At 38.7% G+C, this 18,918-nt stretch overlaps 1 protein-coding gene and 1 long non-coding RNA gene across 2 annotated transcripts; one reads left to right on the forward strand and one right to left on the reverse strand.

The window, feature by feature from the left end:
• Positions 1 to 6,729: 6,729 nt before the first annotated feature.
• Positions 6,730 to 7,795, reverse strand: LOC138885342 (uncharacterized). Its single transcript, XM_070166283.1, has 2 exons — positions 7,757 to 7,795; positions 6,730 to 7,671 (listed from the first exon to the last, which is right to left on the reverse strand). The coding sequence occupies exons 1-2, from the start codon at positions 7,793 to 7,795 to the stop codon at positions 6,730 to 6,732; spliced, it is 981 nt and encodes a 326-aa protein (XP_070022384.1).
• A 3,429-nt stretch (positions 7,796 to 11,224) lies between these two features.
• LOC104213751 (uncharacterized) lies at positions 11,225 to 12,637 on the forward strand. The gene is made up of 3 exons (XR_707740.2): positions 11,225 to 11,294; positions 11,482 to 11,565; positions 12,326 to 12,637. It is a non-coding gene; the product is annotated as an uncharacterized lncRNA (long non-coding RNA).
• The last annotated feature ends 6,281 nt before the right edge of the window (positions 12,638 to 18,918 follow it).

The following is an 18,918-nucleotide window of genomic DNA, read 5'->3' on the forward strand; positions in this document are numbered from 1 at the left end:
GACAATAAAAATTACTGGTTCAGTAAGGGGCAAGGTTGTTCACATCTTGATTGATACAGGAAGTATTCACAAATTCTTGGACCTGAACACAGCTAAAAAATTGGGATGTGCTCTGTGGGCAATGCCTCCATTTGCAGTTGCAGTGGCAGATGGGAATATGGTGTATAGTAAATATATGTGTGAAGGGTTTTCCTGGAGAATGCAAGGTGTGAACTTTGCTGCTAATATGTTGATTCTACCTTTGGGTGGGTGTAGTGTAATTTTGGGAATTCAATAGTTGATTACTCTAGGAGATATCAAGTGGAACTTTAGACAATTGAAGATGGAGTTTATGATGCAGGGAAAAAAAGTGTCACTCAGGGGTATGCAACCTCCTTCAATGAAGTTTGTGGATCAAGATCAGATGAACAAATTACTATCCCAGCCAGCTTCTCTTTCAATGATGTCTGTAGCAGTAATAAGAACAATCCCGAAAGTCACTAGTTCAGCAGGAGCATTACAACAGATGTCTAAAGATAGTGACTCCTGCTAGGAAATTGAAGAAGTGCATGAAGTGCTCCAGCAGTTTGCTGACCTTTTTGGACCGCCCCTCATAGGGCTCATGATCACAAAATCGTATTGAAAGAAGGAACTTCACCTGTCAATGTAAGGCCTTATAGATACCCTGCAATGCAGATGAGAGAAATTAAATAGATAGTGTAGGGCTTACTAGATACTGGAGTGGTAAGGCATAGCACCATGATGACGTCCAAATCCACTACTAAAAAGTAAATGGACACGGTCGCATGCAATATAATTTACCCAACTATGAGTCGGGGTCGAATCCTACAGAGAACAATATGTAGGCGATTCGGAATGTATGAGAATTATCACTTGTTATGCAATGCCAAACACTTAGAATTATGATTATAAAAATATTTATAACTAAATGCAAAAATCTAAACTAACCTAGAAAGCAAATAAAATGATCAATGACTACAAGTATGGATACACGGGGAATTACACTCAAGTAACGATCCAATGTATTTCGATATCACAAATATGAGCAAGTTTATGTTAGTTAGCCTCGGATAATAATTCTATATCAGCTTCTTCCAAAGACTAACAAGACGTCCTAATTGAATTATTCCTAAATCAATTAAGAGATTAAGCACACCCGATTATGGCTATAAGTAGTTCAATCCTATCCCAAGGTAGAATCTATAAAATGAGGGTTAAAGCTTCAAGTTCTTGTTAATTAGTCTTTTCCAATCCCAAATAATCTTTCCCAAAATTAATTCGAAATTAATGGGCGAGTCCTAGGGTTAGTTAATCCCTTTGAAAACATTAAAGAACAAGAATAATTAAAGAAACAATAACTCACTTCATAAAAATAAAAAATCATTCAATACATAAGCACAACAAGATATTTAATCCACACTTTAAACATGAATATTTTCATAAACAAGATTCAAGTGTTGGAATAAATACTACACACTTAGATATACAATACAAAGCAAGGAAATGAAGAAATGAGCATAAATGAGTAAGAAATTCTCAACCAAAAGCTTCAAATCTTCAAGACCAAAGTGTGTGTGCAAGAACCCTAGCTCCAAAACTTGTGTGCTTCTCTCAAAATAGGTCAACGACTGCCCAAAGATATCCAAAGATGTGTTTTCAATAGGCTAGGTCGTGTATTTGTGGGTTTGGAGTTGAGAAAATGTGAAATGTCATTCCTGCCCAGGTCTGAAGCCCGTTGACCGCACCTGCGGAAGAATCCTCGCAGATGCGGATCGCCTATCGCAGATGCGAATATTGAAGGGAACTTCTGGCTTCGCAGATGTGGACTCTCAAGCGCAGATGCTCAACCGCAGAAGCGATACTTGTCTCATAGATGCGATCCCAGGCAAAGTAGCTCAGTTACGCAGATGCAGACCATTTCCTCGCAGATGCGAGGTCACTTCTGCGATCAGTCTTCCGCAGATGCGGAATCACTGAAAAGTTTTACATTATTTCAACCCGTTTTTGCTCAATTCCACTTCAATTGAATACAACTCTCTTCATGGCATCATTTACCTGAAAATCTAACAATACACACCATAAGCGCTCCTCATATTATAATTAACGGACATAAAAACTAAAGAAAAGAGACTTGAATGAATGGTAAAATCACCACTCATCAACACCCCCAACTTAAAGCTTTTGCTTGTCCTCGAGCAAATCAAAACCAACAGTTCAATGAGGTTCTACCATTTAAAGCACAAGTAGTATTGCTATCATTTACAAATCATATTCTCCAATTAAGCACCATACTTATGGATTTGCTTGGTACTAATAATTAGGCTCAAGCATATGAGTCTTAACCAAATAACTCCCTTATTTAAAGACAAATTCAGGAAATGCAAAGGCGTTTCAAAATAATCAAGTGACAACAATAAGCCTCAAGAAGTGACTCAAAAGTACTAGTCTACTACATATGCTCAATTTATTCATTTTCGGATATATCAATGTCACTAATCCATCCTAATTCATGTGCCCTCACGAGAAAAAAATCCCAAAATTACCATATTTACAATAATAACGCAAGGGAAAAATGCACAAAGACACTCACTCTCAACAAAGAATTTCAAGTGTTACAAAATATCATGCCATAAGCTTGCCCTTATTTTAATTCACCTCCTATTCAAGAACATTCGGTTGGAGATCCCATAAGGACTTTTTAAACTTGTAATGTAGGTTTAGGGAAGGGTCGGATAAGCATTTGGGATACAAGTGGTACACCCTCCTTGAACACTACTCACATTTGTCTTTCTTTTTGCATTTTTCTTCTTTTTAAACCACATAACCCTTATTTGCATCTAGTTACCAACATAGACCACCTTAAAGTACCTCTCTAATTTTCTTATGACTCCATATATATATATATATATAACTATTTTCTTTTGGAGCTTGAGTAATTTCATATGAACAACTTTGAGGTATATGTTTCTACACTCAATGTACAACCTTACCAATTTCCAACTTGACACCAACACCCCCATCTTAGGATTTTAACCTCATTCTCAATATTCAAGGAGGGACGAGTTCAAAAGAGGGAATTATTTCACAAAAGGGTAAAGGTTTGTAATGAGGTGGCCAAAAAAAAGGTTAAAGGCTCAAATGGGGGTAAACCAATGATACTATTTATGCAATGGTAGACTTGAAAGGCTAAAGAGGCTTTTTCAAAGATCACAAAGAATGCCTAAGGTCATCCCTCCAACCAAACACAACTAACATTCGCATTGAAAGACCAACCGGGTAAGTTCTACATGATAGAAGTAAACATAAGAATTATTTATAATAAAAACTAACACTCATGGCATATGAACTAAATAAGACGGATCAATTTTACTTCTTAATAAGAGAATCTAGAGCAATATCATACTAACTAATGGGCAAAGAGTCACCAAAAGAGCCAAAAAGTTATCACAAAATTATTCTTCCTCATGCAACTTACTTTTTCGATTTAAAACCAAAATTCGGAAGGGTATTTTTAATTCACATTTCACATACAAGAGACTAATTCTATTAGTACCAAATAATCCAAAAGTCTCCACATAACAAAACAAGACTAATTCCCTTAAGAAAGTCATTACGCCATCCATCATAGGGAAAAGTCACCCGGTTCAACATAAAAATGTTCCTCAGGAAAGAACTGTAGCATAAAGAAAACCCAAGAAAATACTACTAAAGAAATAAAAATAAAATAATGAAAACTACTAAAGAAGATAATTAACAAAAGCAACTAATACTAAAGGAGCAAAATTAACATTAACTAAAAACTACTAAAGAATAAATAAAGGAAGAGAGAAAAAATAAAATAGAACAACAACAATGACTAATCTGCACATATATAACTACTCACAACTACGCTAGGCAAGAGCACATGATAAGCAATAACAAAACAAGCCTGGCAAGGGCACACAATATCCATACAACAGAATGGGCGCAAGGGCACAAGTCAAGTATCAATTTATCAACAAAGTGTACTCCTTAAAGCTACCCCCAACTAACAACATTGCAGTGTCCTCACTGCAGAATATCAAAATAAAATACAAGTAGTTTGAAGGTCTCCCTAAGGTCTGCATCAGACTAGCAGACTACGGGAGGAAGGCTAATCACTGTCGTGAAGAACTCGCAGCCTCATCATCATCGGTATCATCATCGGCAGCATCTGACATGAAAGAATACTCTTCGCTATCATCGTCCTCCTCAATTGGAATCTTCATGTTCTGCTGCCCCCATTTAAAGATGGCCTTGATGCCTCTCCACATCTTAATCATGAACTTGCCCTTCTTCTTATTCTTCACCTTCTCCTTTTGGAAGTTTGACTGAAGATCTGCATGTGCCTTGACCAAGTTGCCATAGGCTGTCTCGAGTATGCCAACAGATGCTGCTATTTTCTCCTAAGACTCTGCATGCTTTTTCTGTGCATCTAAGTAGGTCTTCATGTCTTCCCTGGTGAAGTATGCGGACATAGGCTGGGAAGATGAGGGCCCGTTAGGGAGCTGTGACACTAAGTCACGAATGGATGCAAGCTAGGAGTTTAGCATCCCAAATGGTGCCTCAGGTGCAGCTGCCTGTGAGGATGACTCTGGTCCGGCAACAGTGGTGGTGACTTTCTCTTCTTGCTCTTTACTGCACTACCCTTACCCGTTACTCTCAAAGGATTTGTCAGCTAGCAACTAACGATCGATGCTACGCACCTCAACTTCTGCCCGCCTGTACAACTCTGTGATCAGTGAAGGAAACATCAACCCTGCGTTGTCGTCTAACAAATACTATCTCAGCTCCCTCAGGATGTAGTGACCAACATTCATAGGAATGCCGTCTAGAATGCATGCAATGATCAAGGCTTCAGTGTAGGAGAAATTTGAATTATTTCCATAGGGTGACACCCTGTTGCAGAGGATGTAGAGCCACATTTTGGCTACAGCTGTGAAGTCGATCGATTTCAAACCCTTTCCCTTATTGGCCTATTTTGCTGTCATGCTTGCAGGATAGAGTTTAGAACCAAGCCACTCTTCATTGTCGCAATGATCCTTTTCTCGCATTGGCTCAAGTGGATGGTTAGGAATTCCGAGTATGTCATTAATCTGCTCAGTCCCAAACCTCACTATTTTGACTCTAATGATGAGTTGTGGGTCGACGAGGTTTGTGCACTTAAGATTCACATAAAATTCACGTACCCACTCCTCATTGGCTTTGCACGGAGTAGGAATGAAGCATGACCATCCGGAGGTTTGGAGACGACCATAGAATTCTGGGAGCTGCTCGACAAATTTATCCTCGGTGATCCCTTTTTCAAGCACGATATTCTTTGTGATAAGATTGTCATAATACCAATGATGACAATCAGCGGACATGAAGCGTGAATTATCAAATGGTTCCTCAGCCTGCTCCTTAATTTCATGATGAAGCAGAGCATTTTCGTTCATGTTTGGGTCCATTTTAGCTCAAAGTACCTTGAAAAATCAGAACAATATTAGTCAGGTAGTAGAATCATGTTGAGCGATTTAAAACAATGCAATTAGGCCAAAGAATCAAGCTGAACGGGCCCGAAAAGCTCCTGCAGAAACTACCCAGTTTTCGCACCTGCGGAAGAACCATCGCAGGTGCGGTCCCGCTTCTATGGGTTTTCCTCCGCTTCTGCGATTTTGCTCAGTTTGCCAAAAAATGCACTGGTGGAACAGTCAACACAGGTGCGAGGCCGCATCTGCGTCACTTTTTTTGCTTCTGCGGTGTTCATCCAAGGGTTCAAACACCTAGAAATTTTTGACTCTTTTCACCTCTAACATGATTTTTAGCGCCTAATTTTTACTTAAGACTTCTAAATTAGTGCACTACATGAACTTATGACTCTATCGAGATTGATTTTGTTGTACTTAGCATATAATTTTCTTTTGGAAAATTCGTCAAACACATTGCAAGCGGTGAGAATTTATGCTTTTTCACACAATTGGGTTCCTAGATTTCCCAAAAATTTGTTCTTCTTCATTAGCAGCACACACAAACCTACTCTCAACCAATTTCCTCACCCTAATATCAACATAAATCATAGGGAAATGGGAAATCAGGGGAACAACCATGGGAACTCAGAAATGAGGAAGAAGAAGAAGAAAAGAGAAGTAGAAGAGAGGAGTAGATGAGAGATGCCCGTGTTGTCTTGTGTGAGAGTAGTAGAAATCAAGAGCAATGGAGAATTTTGAGTATGTGTGATATGGGGGAGTTTGGGTTTTGGGAAAAAAGTTTAGAGAATACCCGATGAAATGAGAGATTAATTCATTAAACTTGCCCGATTTTTCGTACCTGCGATTAGAGAAGCACTTCTACGCAGCCGCTACTGCGAGAATTTAATCGCACATGCGAAAACTGCGCTTCTACGAGTAGAAACCCACTTCTGCGTGGCCACATCTGCGAGAAATGTTCTGCAGATGCGGTTACACCAGATGACTGGTGCCCAGATTTCTGTAGCCACTATTTTTGTGCATTCCAAAACCTCAAACTCCTCAATTCAAGTCAAAAATTCTGAAACTTGGCAGATTAGTCAAAAATAATATTATAAGCATACTAAAAAGGAAAATTTCAAAAATGACTAAAAATTTTGAAAACGATGAGTTGCATCCCACCAAGTGTCGCATTTAACGTCGTGGCACGACGCGGATCAACTTTACCACTTTTCTCGCCACTTGGACGATATGAACTAGGCACCTAACTTGGAATCAAGCTTTTGACTACGAGCAGTGGGGGTGGTAAGTAGATGATCAAGCCAAGCATTAATTTCTTCATTTTGCACTTCTTGGCTTTCATGTGAGGAATGTCATTTTGCCTTCTTGTTTTCTCAAATTGTAAGATGCATGGCCCTTGTCTTTCCTCCTCGCAATCCCTTATTGACTCGTGTAGTTCAATTCCCATATCCCCACACAATTTCAATGTTGAAAAATGCTTGGAATGAGACATCAAACCTCCAAATTGCAATTCTTCCCGGATTTTGACATCCTCTTTTTCTCCCGAACTAGAGTCAATCTCAACCAAATTTTCATTTACACCCGTTGACTCTAATTCCATATTTTTCTTGGCATCACTAACACTCATGAAGTCGGTTGGCGGATGTTCAATTCTTGATTCCTCAAAGTAAAGCTCACTTTCTTCCTCGAAGTCAGACTCTTCTTGACTTCTTTCCACACTCTCAAGTTGGTGGGCATAGTGAGCCTCAACCAATATTTTCATTTGATCTTTCAAAGTGCGGATATCCTCATCATTTTGAGTCAAGCCTTGTTTCAAGTCCTCGAGTGTCAAGCTTTGCTTCTCCTCATTTTCAAGAATGGCCTCCAACATGAGCATCATTTTCTCATTTTGAGCATTTGAGAGTTCTTCTTGGTTTTGATCAAGTGCCAAGGAAGGATTTTCGGCTTCAACCTCCAAGGAAGATTCTTGTCTATCATTCACTTTCGAGGATTTTTGGACCTCTAAGGCTTCAAGCATTTCTCCCATTTGTGAGTTCAACCTTTCAAGCGCCAAGTCATTTTGGAGACTATTTTTCAAAAGCTCCTCCAAGGTATTTTGCTCTTTGTTTCCTCCTTCAAGTAGACATTCTAACATGAGCTTGAACTCTCCATTTCGACCATGCTCAATTTCTTCCACCTCACATCCCTATAAATTTCATCACAAAAAGTAGAATCATCATAGCGAAGACTTGGGGAAGGGAAGGACAAATAAGCACAATACTCTCAATGACCATTTTGACGTCCACACTTATCACAAATACTCCACTCATGGGTTTGAGATTGTGCGCACAATCCGCCCCCAGGAGAATTTAAATAATTTTGCCACGAGTGTGGTCCTCCACAATAAGGACAAGGGTCATTAAAATATATGAACAGCCATCCGGCCAATTTTTATTATATGATGCTATTTTTGAAAAACTAAGAAAATAAACAATAAACAAACAAGAAAAATAGACCAAGGTAAGAAAGATAATTACATGAATATTCACAAGTTTGGACCAAAGAACTTGTGCTTATTTCTTAAACAACCTAAATTACGCCAAATTGTTCCCCGACAATGTCGCCAATTTTGATGACGTTCAAATCCACTACTAAAAAGTAAATTGACACGGTCGCATGCAATATAATTTATCCAACTATGAGTCGGGGTCGAATCCCACAAAGAACAATATGTAGGTGATTAGGAATGTAAGAGAATTATCACTTGTTATGCAATGCCAAACACTTAGAATGGTGATTGTGAAAATGTTTATAACTAAATGCAAAAATGTAAACTAACCTAGAAAACATGTAAAATGATCAATTGCTACAAGTATGGATACACGGGGAATTACACTCAAGTAACGATCCAATGTATTTCACGTTTTTACAAATATGAGCGAGTTTATGTTAATTAGCCTCGGGTAATGATTCTATATTAGCTTCTTCCAAAAACTAACAAGACTTCCTAATTGAATTATCCCTAAATCAATTAAGAGATTAAGCACACTCGATTATGGCTATAAGTAGTTCAATCCTATCCCTAGGTAAAATCTATAAAATGAGGTTGAAAGCCTCAAGTTCTTGTTAATTAATCTTTTCCAACCCCAAATAATCTTTCCCAAAATTAATTCGAAGTTAATGGGCGAGTCCTAGGGCTAGCTAATCCCTTTAGAAACATTAAAGAATAAGAATAATTAAAGAAACAATAACTCACTTCATAAAAAAAATCATTCAATACATAAGCATAACAAGATATTTAATCCACACTTTAAACAAAATATTTCCATAAACAAGATTCAAGTGTTGGAATAAACACTACACACTTAGATATACAATACAAAGTAAGAAAATGAAGAAATGAGCATAAATGAGTAAGAAATCCTCAACCAAAAGCTTTAAATCTTCAAGACTAAAGTGTGTGTGTAAGAACCCTTGCTCCAAAACTTGTGTTCTTATCTTAAAATAGGTCAAAGACTGCCCAAAGATGTCCAAAGATGTGTTTCCAATAGGCTAGGTCGTGTATTTGTGGGGGGTTGGAGTTGAGAAAATGTAAAATGTCATTCCTGCCCATGTCTGAAGCTCGTTGACCGCACCTGCGAAAGAATCATCGCAAGTGCGGCTCCGTAGATGGGGATCGCCTATCGCAGATGCGAATATTGAAGGGAACTTCTGGCTCCGCAGATGCGGACTCTCAAGCGCAGATGCGTAACAACAGAAGCGGTACTTGTCTCGCAGATGCGATCCCATGCAAAATAGCTCAGTTCCGCAGATGCAGATCATTTCCTCGAAGATGCGAGGTCGCTTCTGTTACGCCCCGCAATATTACGTTGATATTACGTCCTGCAGTATTATATTAAGACGATGTCGCACCTGTAGTATTGTACATTGAATTTGTCGTAAAGTAATTGACATCAGTCCAAGGAAAAGATTATTTGGAGATTATAAGGATTATGCTATTTCACAAGTGATGAGTAAATTCGTGAAGGTGAAAAGGGAAGCAAGTCAAAGAAAATAAATTTTCGTCCAAGTTTGGCATGTGAGGATAAAGTACGGGCCGAGCGTTAATACCTGATATTTACGGACTAGTACCATACAAAGTACCATATGACCATGATATTGGGATATATAAAGTGTATTAAAAATAAGTAGAATTTTAAGTAATTTGAGATAATTCTTAATTATGCGGGTAATTAATTAATTACCGGGTAGCGGAATATTACCTAATTAAATTAATTGAAATTTTTTGGATAAAGAAGGGAAGAGTGACATGGCAGCAAGCCACTTCCAAATCTATGACTCTTGCTCATTCTTTAATATAGGTGGCAAAATCAATAAGTTAATACCAAGACACTTCATTTCTTACACAAAAAGAATCCTACAAATGTTAGCCTTTTCCCGTTAACTATAACTAACGTTGGCCATTTTGACAAGTCTTGAACTCTCCATTCTCAAAAACATTGCAAATCAGATTTTATACCTTAAGCAACGTGATTCCTATAAGTTTTAACAATTGCAGCGAGAATTTTTAAAGTCTTAACAACGGAGAAATTTTGCGGTTTTAAAAAAGTACGGTGCAATTTTTTCCAAGAAAATCATACGGATTTTTCCCTATTCCAAATATATTAAAGCTAAGCCCTTTCTTCATTTTGGCATGATCTCGTAACTACGTGAGTTTGATAACGAGACGTGAGTTTGATAACGAGGCATAAAGAGAATTTTTATAACTACATTTGGTAGTACCAGATGTAAGATACCTAGCTCGATACACTGCATCTTTTTGGTGGATATTACCGAAAATTATATTCCCTATCCCATGAACATGGAATTATTTTTCTTGGAATTATCTCTTAATAAGAAAACTAAGATAATTAGTTTGTTTTAACGTAATGCAGGAATTGGGCTAACAAAATTGGAGAGTTGAATCTTTTTTTAATTTATTTTTAGTTAGTTGTCAGGTATCTTGAATCCTAGTATAGTGTAGGTTTCTTATATAATTCTAGTCTTCCTTTTTTTATATTTTCATATCGGATAAAAAATGAATCCGGTATCATAATTGACATTTTCACTGGAAGGTCTTTTAATATTCTATCTAGCAACAATTGACAAACAAGTAAGATGATGATTAATTCGAGACCGTTAGCAATTGTCTCCATTACTTGAGCCAATGAAAATTAAACTTTGCCGAATTTATGTATATTTTCCAACAATTGACAAACAAGTAAGATGATGATTAATTCGAGACCGTTAGCAATTGTCTCCATTACTTGAGCCAATGAAAATTAAACTTTGCCGAATTTATGTATATTTTTCTAGTCTGATAAGTTACAATATTCTCCTTATCGGGACTTCATATTTAATTGAGTTTTTTCTTCTTCCCGCCAAGAGAGTAGAGAGTCTATATATACAGTATTATAGTATTTTCATTACCATCGAACTATAATCGATGGGCAGGCCCCTATTGGGCAACCTCTGATCAGATGATAAGTTATATACCGAGCCTACTATGACCAAGCACCTATGAGCGAGCCTAGTTGGTCGAGATACAAAGCCTAGTATGGCCGAGCGCTTATGAGCGAGCCTACTACGACAAAGCAGTTATATTTCTATTATATAGAAAAGGAAGATGGTCGACCAAGGGTATAATTGGTATTTCACTTTAACCTATGCTTTTCTTACTGAAACGCGTGTTAAAAGCCTACCGGCTTCTTCCGTCTTGCATCATCATTAAACAAAATATACGGAATGTTCCATTCCTGCTCTCTTCCTATTATTCAACCATTCTCTCAGGTTTATTCTTCTCTTACTCCATTTGAATTTTATTATAACTATTTATTTTATGAAGGTCCATCTCATCTAAGACCATATAAATGGAAACCGCATCTCATTCTTACTTCTCTTCTATTAATTAGTTGCTCTGCCATCTTCTTATAAGAACTTTTTGACTGATTGATTTCAAACTGGGTTAAATTGCAAGGTAAATTGGTCTACTTCATATTAGAGTGGGATAAACTTCTTCTACTCCAAAACAGGCGAGGACCCAATTCCTACTTCTCTTTAGGTAATTCTTTATATACTTTAAAAACTGATCCACATTTATCTATTGCTACTTAATGAGTTACTATTGCTTAATTGGATTTGTTACGAAATAATTGAGTCACATCAATTTTTGATTTTCCTTTAGCAGGTTGGGTCATGTTTAAATGTTTAAAAATGGTTGAGTTGCAAAAGAAATATTATATTTAATATGCCCTAAAAGTGTAGATTGACTTTTGAGTTACAATTAACAAAATATAATAATTTTTTAGTTACAAAATAAAGTAAAGTGATTTTCACAAATAATTTATTATAGTGACCTTCCGAGAAATTGACTCGGAATTTAATGATGGTTTTAATATTTTCTAATTTGTTATTATAATAGTTGAAGCGCTATCCTTTTCGGGTCTTGCTTGATCGAAGGAGTACAACTTTCATTCAATATGTTCTTTTGTTGTATGAATGCTGACACATTTCATTTTTGTGTGTTATTTCTGAATTTTAAAGTAGCATCATTCGCCCTTTTTATTCTTTGTTTTTCTTCTTTCTCACAAATTGTGTTTGATAGATGAATGAGCTCATATTTTGGAAAGTTCGAATCGGATAGAAAAATTCTATCTTTGCCTATATGCATTTAAATTTGTACTAACTGATGTTCAAAATTTTTATTCGTAGTTTTGTTTTCTACCCTCCAAATTAAGCTGTCATGTTCACTCTCATTGTCTCTGTCATGCGAGTTTGGCTAAGATATTGCTATAATAATTCGTCTTGCATCTGTCTTGAAGGTTGATATTGGTCTAGCTATGGGCTTTCAAGGAATAGGGTCGCCAAATAAAGCTTGATGTCATAATACTGGATTATAATGTTGTTGTTGTAAAGGTTTGTGTATCGATGCGTTGTCATCTTTTACTGGAAGTTTTCAGGCTCTTTTTCTTATTAAAGGTAAAATGTCTTGCATTGTTTACTTAAAGAAATTTAACATATTTTTAAAATAGTACTTTAAAGATGTCTCTAATGTTTTTATAAATTTTGTATTGGCACATATGATATTCCCATAAGTCAACCAATTAAGAAACTAATTTTGATTAGTAACAAAATTGCCTATGCTTACACATGATTCATATGAAAAAATGTGTAGCAAAACCTACTGTGATCTTGATATTTACTTAAAAACTGTTAGTATTCCATTACTTTACTGTTGAAAATCAGCATTTAGTTGATTCTTCTTAACAGAAAGGAAACTTTCCTGCATTTTACTGAAAGAGAAAAAAACATCAAGTTGATGACAAACACATACTTCCATTTAACAATATATACAGACATAGGGAGCTTTAAATATGTTAACTGTTTACCGTAAAAATAGTAATAACAATTAAATTTGATTTTGTGGCTCTAAAAATATGTGATTTATTTTTATGCTAGTTGTTAGGCAATAGATGCTAAGTGAGGAATTAGAAAATAATGTAGTAGCTTGTAAATAGTGGAATAATCAAACCAAATGGCTGGAAACCGGGGCCTCGAGTTTGCATCTTCTGGGCCTCGAGGTCGAGTCGGGCGCTCGGCTAAGGGTCGTCGATGGAGGATTAATAGTTATGACAAATTTGATGGCAGTTCTTTATGACCAATAATGAACAATGAAGAACAATGAATAGAACACAATGAATATAAGTAATAAATGTAAGTAGTGAGATCAAGATGTTAAGTTAGGAAGTAGAGAGAATGTTCTTGTATATTTAATATTGAGCATCGGATTTCCCTACAAAATGACAAGGATCCCCTTTATATATGTAAGGGGAATCCCAACATAGTACAAATGTATTTATTATAAAGATATATGGCTGATACAACCATTTAATGACATGGTACGGGCTCATGCTAGCCTAATAGACCTAGGTCAGCTTTAATCACGTGCTTTGGGAACCTACCGCCTGTCCATCATGGCCTTCGATTTGTACTGCCTCGGGGTCGACCGTTAAGAACCCTCGGGGGCGAACTCTGAGCTAAACTTCGAGCCTTCCGGGGATGGTCTCTACGAGGCGCCTTAACGATCATAAAATCGGGCCTTCGATTTTACCGTATACAGATAGTCCCCGCATTTTCTAGAATAAAGTGATAGGAAACAGTTTTGAACTCCTACTCCTTAGGCACTATCATCATGACGTGAGCCTATCAGAGCATTAAATGCCATAACTCAAAAAGCCGCGCAAGTGTCACTGTTAAACACGACTATCGAGAATCATATAACTATTGGTTCGTCCTTTCCGCTGCCCATACGACTTCTATAAATACCTCAATCGTTTAATGATTCACACTTTTACAACATCTTCAGACTTTCACATTCTTCCTTTTTCCGTTCTTGGTTCCTTACTTACTTTCTCAGAAAGGCCTTTCTACCACCATGGCTAGAACCTCTTAAACAGTACCTCGAAAAGAGGATGGTGCCTCTTCATCTCGAACATCCAAGGGAAAACCCGAAGTGGCACCCACCGTTGAAAAGTGTACCCCTATCGAGTTCGGTACTGTGAACGATTTTTCTATCGAGAGACCCCCTCATCTACACCGGGCCGATGCGAACACCTGTCCCAGTATATCAACGTCGTGACTGATATACAAAAAGTGAGAGACAACTGTCGATGGGAGAGGACAGTGCTGGTTGAGATTCCTAGTTCTAACGAGAGCATAACAAATCATAAGGCCGACTTTCTTCATGTATATACACACCTATTCACTTTGGGCCCTGCCGATTCTTCAGATCCTTCTTCTCCGGCGATAGATCCGGTTATTCTTGACTTCTGCCATAAGTATAAAGTGACGATTGGCCAAATTTATCCATCATTCTGGAGGATAGTCTATATGCTCCGATATTTCTCTAACAAAGTCGTGGGTATGACTTTTACCTTTTACCACTTGATCAGACTGTATAGCCCTCGTCTTTATCGAGGCTTGATTAAGCTTTATTCTCGATCCGCGAAGCCATTTTTCTCGAGCATTGATGAGAACAAGGATCGAGGGTGGATGAGCAGGTTTGTCTGAGTGAGGACGTCGGAGGAGTGGAATATGGAGCATAAGTATCTCTCCCTCAAACAAGCTTTATTGCCTTCTTACCTTCTTCTAAATAAAATTATCTACCCTTCATTTGTGCAGCTATCGTTTGGTATCCTGAAGTGGTCCAGGACCTGTCGGGGTGGATTAGGCAGTTGGATACTTCATTCCCTTATCTTGAACGTTCTTGGCCCAACTTGGCTAAAACGCAGTGGTCGGCTAAGAATCACGGTAAGCCTTTTTGTTGTCACCTCTACCATGTTTCAATATCTCTTTCGCATGGACAAGCTTTGATTACTATGCTTGCACAGGCCTTGGCGATGGAGTGCTGATGAGACCGCTTCCCGAGGGTGAGGAAGAGGCCCTGAAGCCTGATAAGGGCAAGAAGAGGAAGAAAAAGGCGGCTGTTGAATCTCATGTGGCAAAGAAGCCCAAATCACGCAGGCCTCGAACTGCTGCCAAGGTCTCGGCTTCAGCTTCTGGAGCAAGTCCCAGTACTGGGGATGAAGACGACGATGATGATGAGTACCATTTGGTACAAAGGACGAGGTCGGGTACCGATGTCCCGTAGGTGGCTGTGCCGAGGGCCGCTAAACTAGGAACGCTCGATTCGGTTCGAGCTCATGTTATGGAGACCCTCGAGGAGGGTATGGATACGATCCCCGAGTTCCCAACCGGACATGGTATAGTCCCTATCGAGGAGCTCGTTGCTGAAGACTTCGAAGGGCCTGGGCCCGGAGCTTTTCGGGGACAGGATTTGCCCTTTGGAGATATCGATATCTAGGGTGGCCTTAATTCGGGTCCTCGATTCTCACCAGGGGAATTCAAGGATGCGCAGGACCCATGTGTCACCAATGTGGGGGGCCCTCACGATGGAGGAGATGTGCTTGAGAACTTCCTCGATGATGTCGGTGAGGACATTGATCTCGACGCTCCCAACGCTATCGAGGAAGCGGAGAAGTTCCAGCAGCAGGTGGTACCTTTTTATATAATTTTCATGTCTCAAGTATTTTTTTCCCATTTTTCTAACTCTTCTATTTTGTTGTAGGCCAAGAAGATGTATGATCATGCATTCTGTAGGCTCCAAGACGAGCTTTCATGACGTGGAAAGGAGCTCGAGATGCTTACCTCGGGACTGAAGAAGTCGGAGGTCTCCTCTACCTAAAAGGAGGAGGAATTTAGCGGGCTTTGGGCGAATTTGGAGGGAGTGCTCCGAGAAAGGGTTGGCCTTGCTGATCAGGTAACTCGGTACTCTTAAACTCGTTCATCATCCTCACAATTCGATGCTTACCAACTTATCTTTTCCTTTGCAGATCGGGCAGAAAGATGCTCTTGCGGGGCGACTTTAGGAAGAAGTTGCTGCTATGAATGTGGAGATCCTCGAGCTGAGAAGGCGAAACGAGGTCGTGATCTCGGAGTTGACATCGACCTAGGGTCTTCTCCGAAATGCTCGGGAAGAGGTTGCTGCACTATCCGCGACCAAGTCTGAGGCCGAAGAGGATGCCGCTATATACCTGAAAGGCACCGCTACTGCAAACAAACTAGCCCGAGAGATATTAGATAAGGCTGAGCAGAAGCTGGCTCGGACAGTCGCTTATGCTTGTGCAAAGGCAAGGAGGCAGGCCCTAGAGGAAGCCAACGCTAAAGTTGTCGATCTCTCGGCTGAGATCGAGAAGGCCCGAGATTTGGAGGAAGAATTGGCATTCTCGGCCACTTCGGATGAGGATCCCAGAGATGGTTTAGAGAGTAGTGGTGGCGAAGAGTAGACGTACGTCATCTTTCTTTTTTTTCTTTTTGTGTATGTATTTCCCGGGAAAGAAGGTCTTGTAAAGATGCCCCATATAAACATATTTTTTGGCAATGTGAGAAAATATTTCAGCTTCCAGTCTTGAATTCTTTATTTTTCTGCGACCACGCGGAGTTTAGCCTTTGAATTTTGATGTCGACTCTTAGAATTTTGATGTCGACTCTCGAGATTAGGTCGATAGCTTTTTGTAGTCGATGCTTACAATAGTAGATGTTGTCCCAAGAACAAGTGAAGTTTTGAAGAATGACAAATGAACTGAGTCATGGACCAGACCCATCTTGTGCACTGTCATGATCAACCTACACATGTGAGATGCACATGAAGGTGATAAGTCCTACTGATCAAGCAGCAATATCTCCTGATCTGATCGAAAAGGTTGCATATTGTATAAGGGGAGAAAGTCTCTTTATATGAAGAGAACACAATCCGGATAAAGAGAGTGTTAGAGTTTGATATCTTCAAGGACTCAACTACGATAGAAGATCAAAAGTTGAGTCCCAATCAAACTCTGATTTCTAACCTATTAAATGACAGTGATTGTTCTCTTTTACAGGTATTGCACAAACGCAGAAATTAAACTAAATTGAAAGTAAAAGAGCAAGGTGATTTTGCAAGTAATTTATGAGAGATTTGAGTGTGCACTCCTGAAGCTACTTGAACGAGATAGAAGAACTAGTTTTATTGTGTTTTTTCTTATTCTAGTTCAATTGTAGTAGGTGGTTTAAAGTTGTACCTTTCAAATTTCATAGAAGCAATTGTATTAGGTAATTTGAGTGTTCAAGTTATAAGCTAACTTGAAGTTGTCGCAATAGTTGAGGCTGTAGGATTAGAGTTAATCCTTAGGTTTACAAAGAGTTTTTGTAAATGCTGTTTTGGCTAAATGATTTTAGTGAAAGTTTGGGAAAATCCGACTGAGTAGTAGGTCGTGGTTTTTCACCTTTTGAGCCAGGTGTTTTCCACGTAAAAACCTCTATGTTCTTTATTTTATGTACTTTTTATTCCGCAGACAATAGTAGTTAGAACACCTTGAAGAACCAGGTTCTTCTAGAGTGAAAATTGGGTACCAAACAAATCACCACCCTCTTGTGTGGTATTGACGTTTAGAACATCAATTGGTATCAGAGCAGGTTATCCTTGAAGAGGCTAACACCTTAGGAAAAGATCAACATGAGTGCACCACCTGGGAACTGGGAAGGGTAATCCACTGCTAGGCCTCCACTTTTCAATGGTCAGTACTATTCTTGGTGGAAGAACAGGATGAGGGATCACATCATAGGAGAAGACTATGAACTCTAGGACATAGTCACTGATGGTCCTCTAGCAACTGCTAAGAAGAATGCTGAAGGAGTGGATGTGCCAAAGACAAGAGCTGACTGCACTGCTGAAGACCTGAAGAAGTGGGAGAAGAATGCCAAGGCCAAGAAATGGCTTGTGTGTGGACTAGGTCCAGATGAGTACAGTAGAATTCAAAGTTGTACCACTGCTAAGGAAATCTGGGAACACCTCAAGTGAAGAGGTCCAGAGGAACACTACTGTATTCTCAGTATGAGAATTTTACCATGAAGAAAGGAGAAACCATCCAAGAGATGTATACAAGGTTCACCACACTGACAAATGAACTTAGAAGTCTCTTGGAAGGATTATTCTTGAAAAAGACAGAGTTGAGAAGGTTTTGACAAGGGTTCTGCCAGTCTCTTGGAAAAGCAAAATCACTGCTATTCAGGAATCAAAGAACATTGCTACCCTCAAGATGGATGAACTAATTGGAAACCTTACTGCCTATGAACTGAGAAAGCAAACCATGAAAATGGATGCACCAAAGAAGGAAAGAAGTCTGGCTCTCAGAATTGCTGAAGGTTCAGATCTAGAGGATGATGAAATGACTATGATCACAAGAGATTTCAAAAAGTACATGATGAGAGGAAAGGGTTCTTCAAGAGGTACAACCTTCAACAAACCAAGGGCTCTTGAGAAACAGACCAATGAGGGTTGCTACAAGTGTGGTAAGACTGATCACATGATCAAGAATTGACCTTAATAGGAAATTGAGTGGAAGAAGGAAAGGGCTGAACGAAGGAACAGGAAAAAGGAACAGGTTCAACCAAGAAGGAACAAAGGATCACCAAAGGCTATGGTTGCTGCCTGGGGAGAAACATCAGATGAGGACTCAGAAGATGAAGCTAGAGATGAACAAGCACTTATGACCATTGGAGAATCAGATGATGAACAAGAGGTAAGTATTCTTCATCTCAAAGACAAGATTAAATTTCTGTCTAAAGAAAGGCTGTCTGAGCTACTGCTAGACTTCATTGATGAGTCTGAGATAATTAACAATAAGAAGGAAGAGATGTCTAGGGAATGTATGATCCTAAAAGCCAAGTGCAAAAATCTAGAGTCTAGGTCTAATGAGAGTGAAAGTGAAAATACTGAGTTGAAGAACCAGGTTTTTCAACTTGACACTAGTGTCCTAGAACTTAGGTTTGAGAACTTAAAACTGAAATTAGGAACAGGAAAGAAGAAAGCTGATCA

The sequence above is a fragment of the Nicotiana sylvestris genome, chromosome 2 (assembly GCF_000393655.2).
Source record: "Nicotiana sylvestris chromosome 2, ASM39365v2, whole genome shotgun sequence".
Taxonomy (NCBI): Eukaryota; Viridiplantae; Streptophyta; class Magnoliopsida; order Solanales; family Solanaceae; genus Nicotiana; species Nicotiana sylvestris.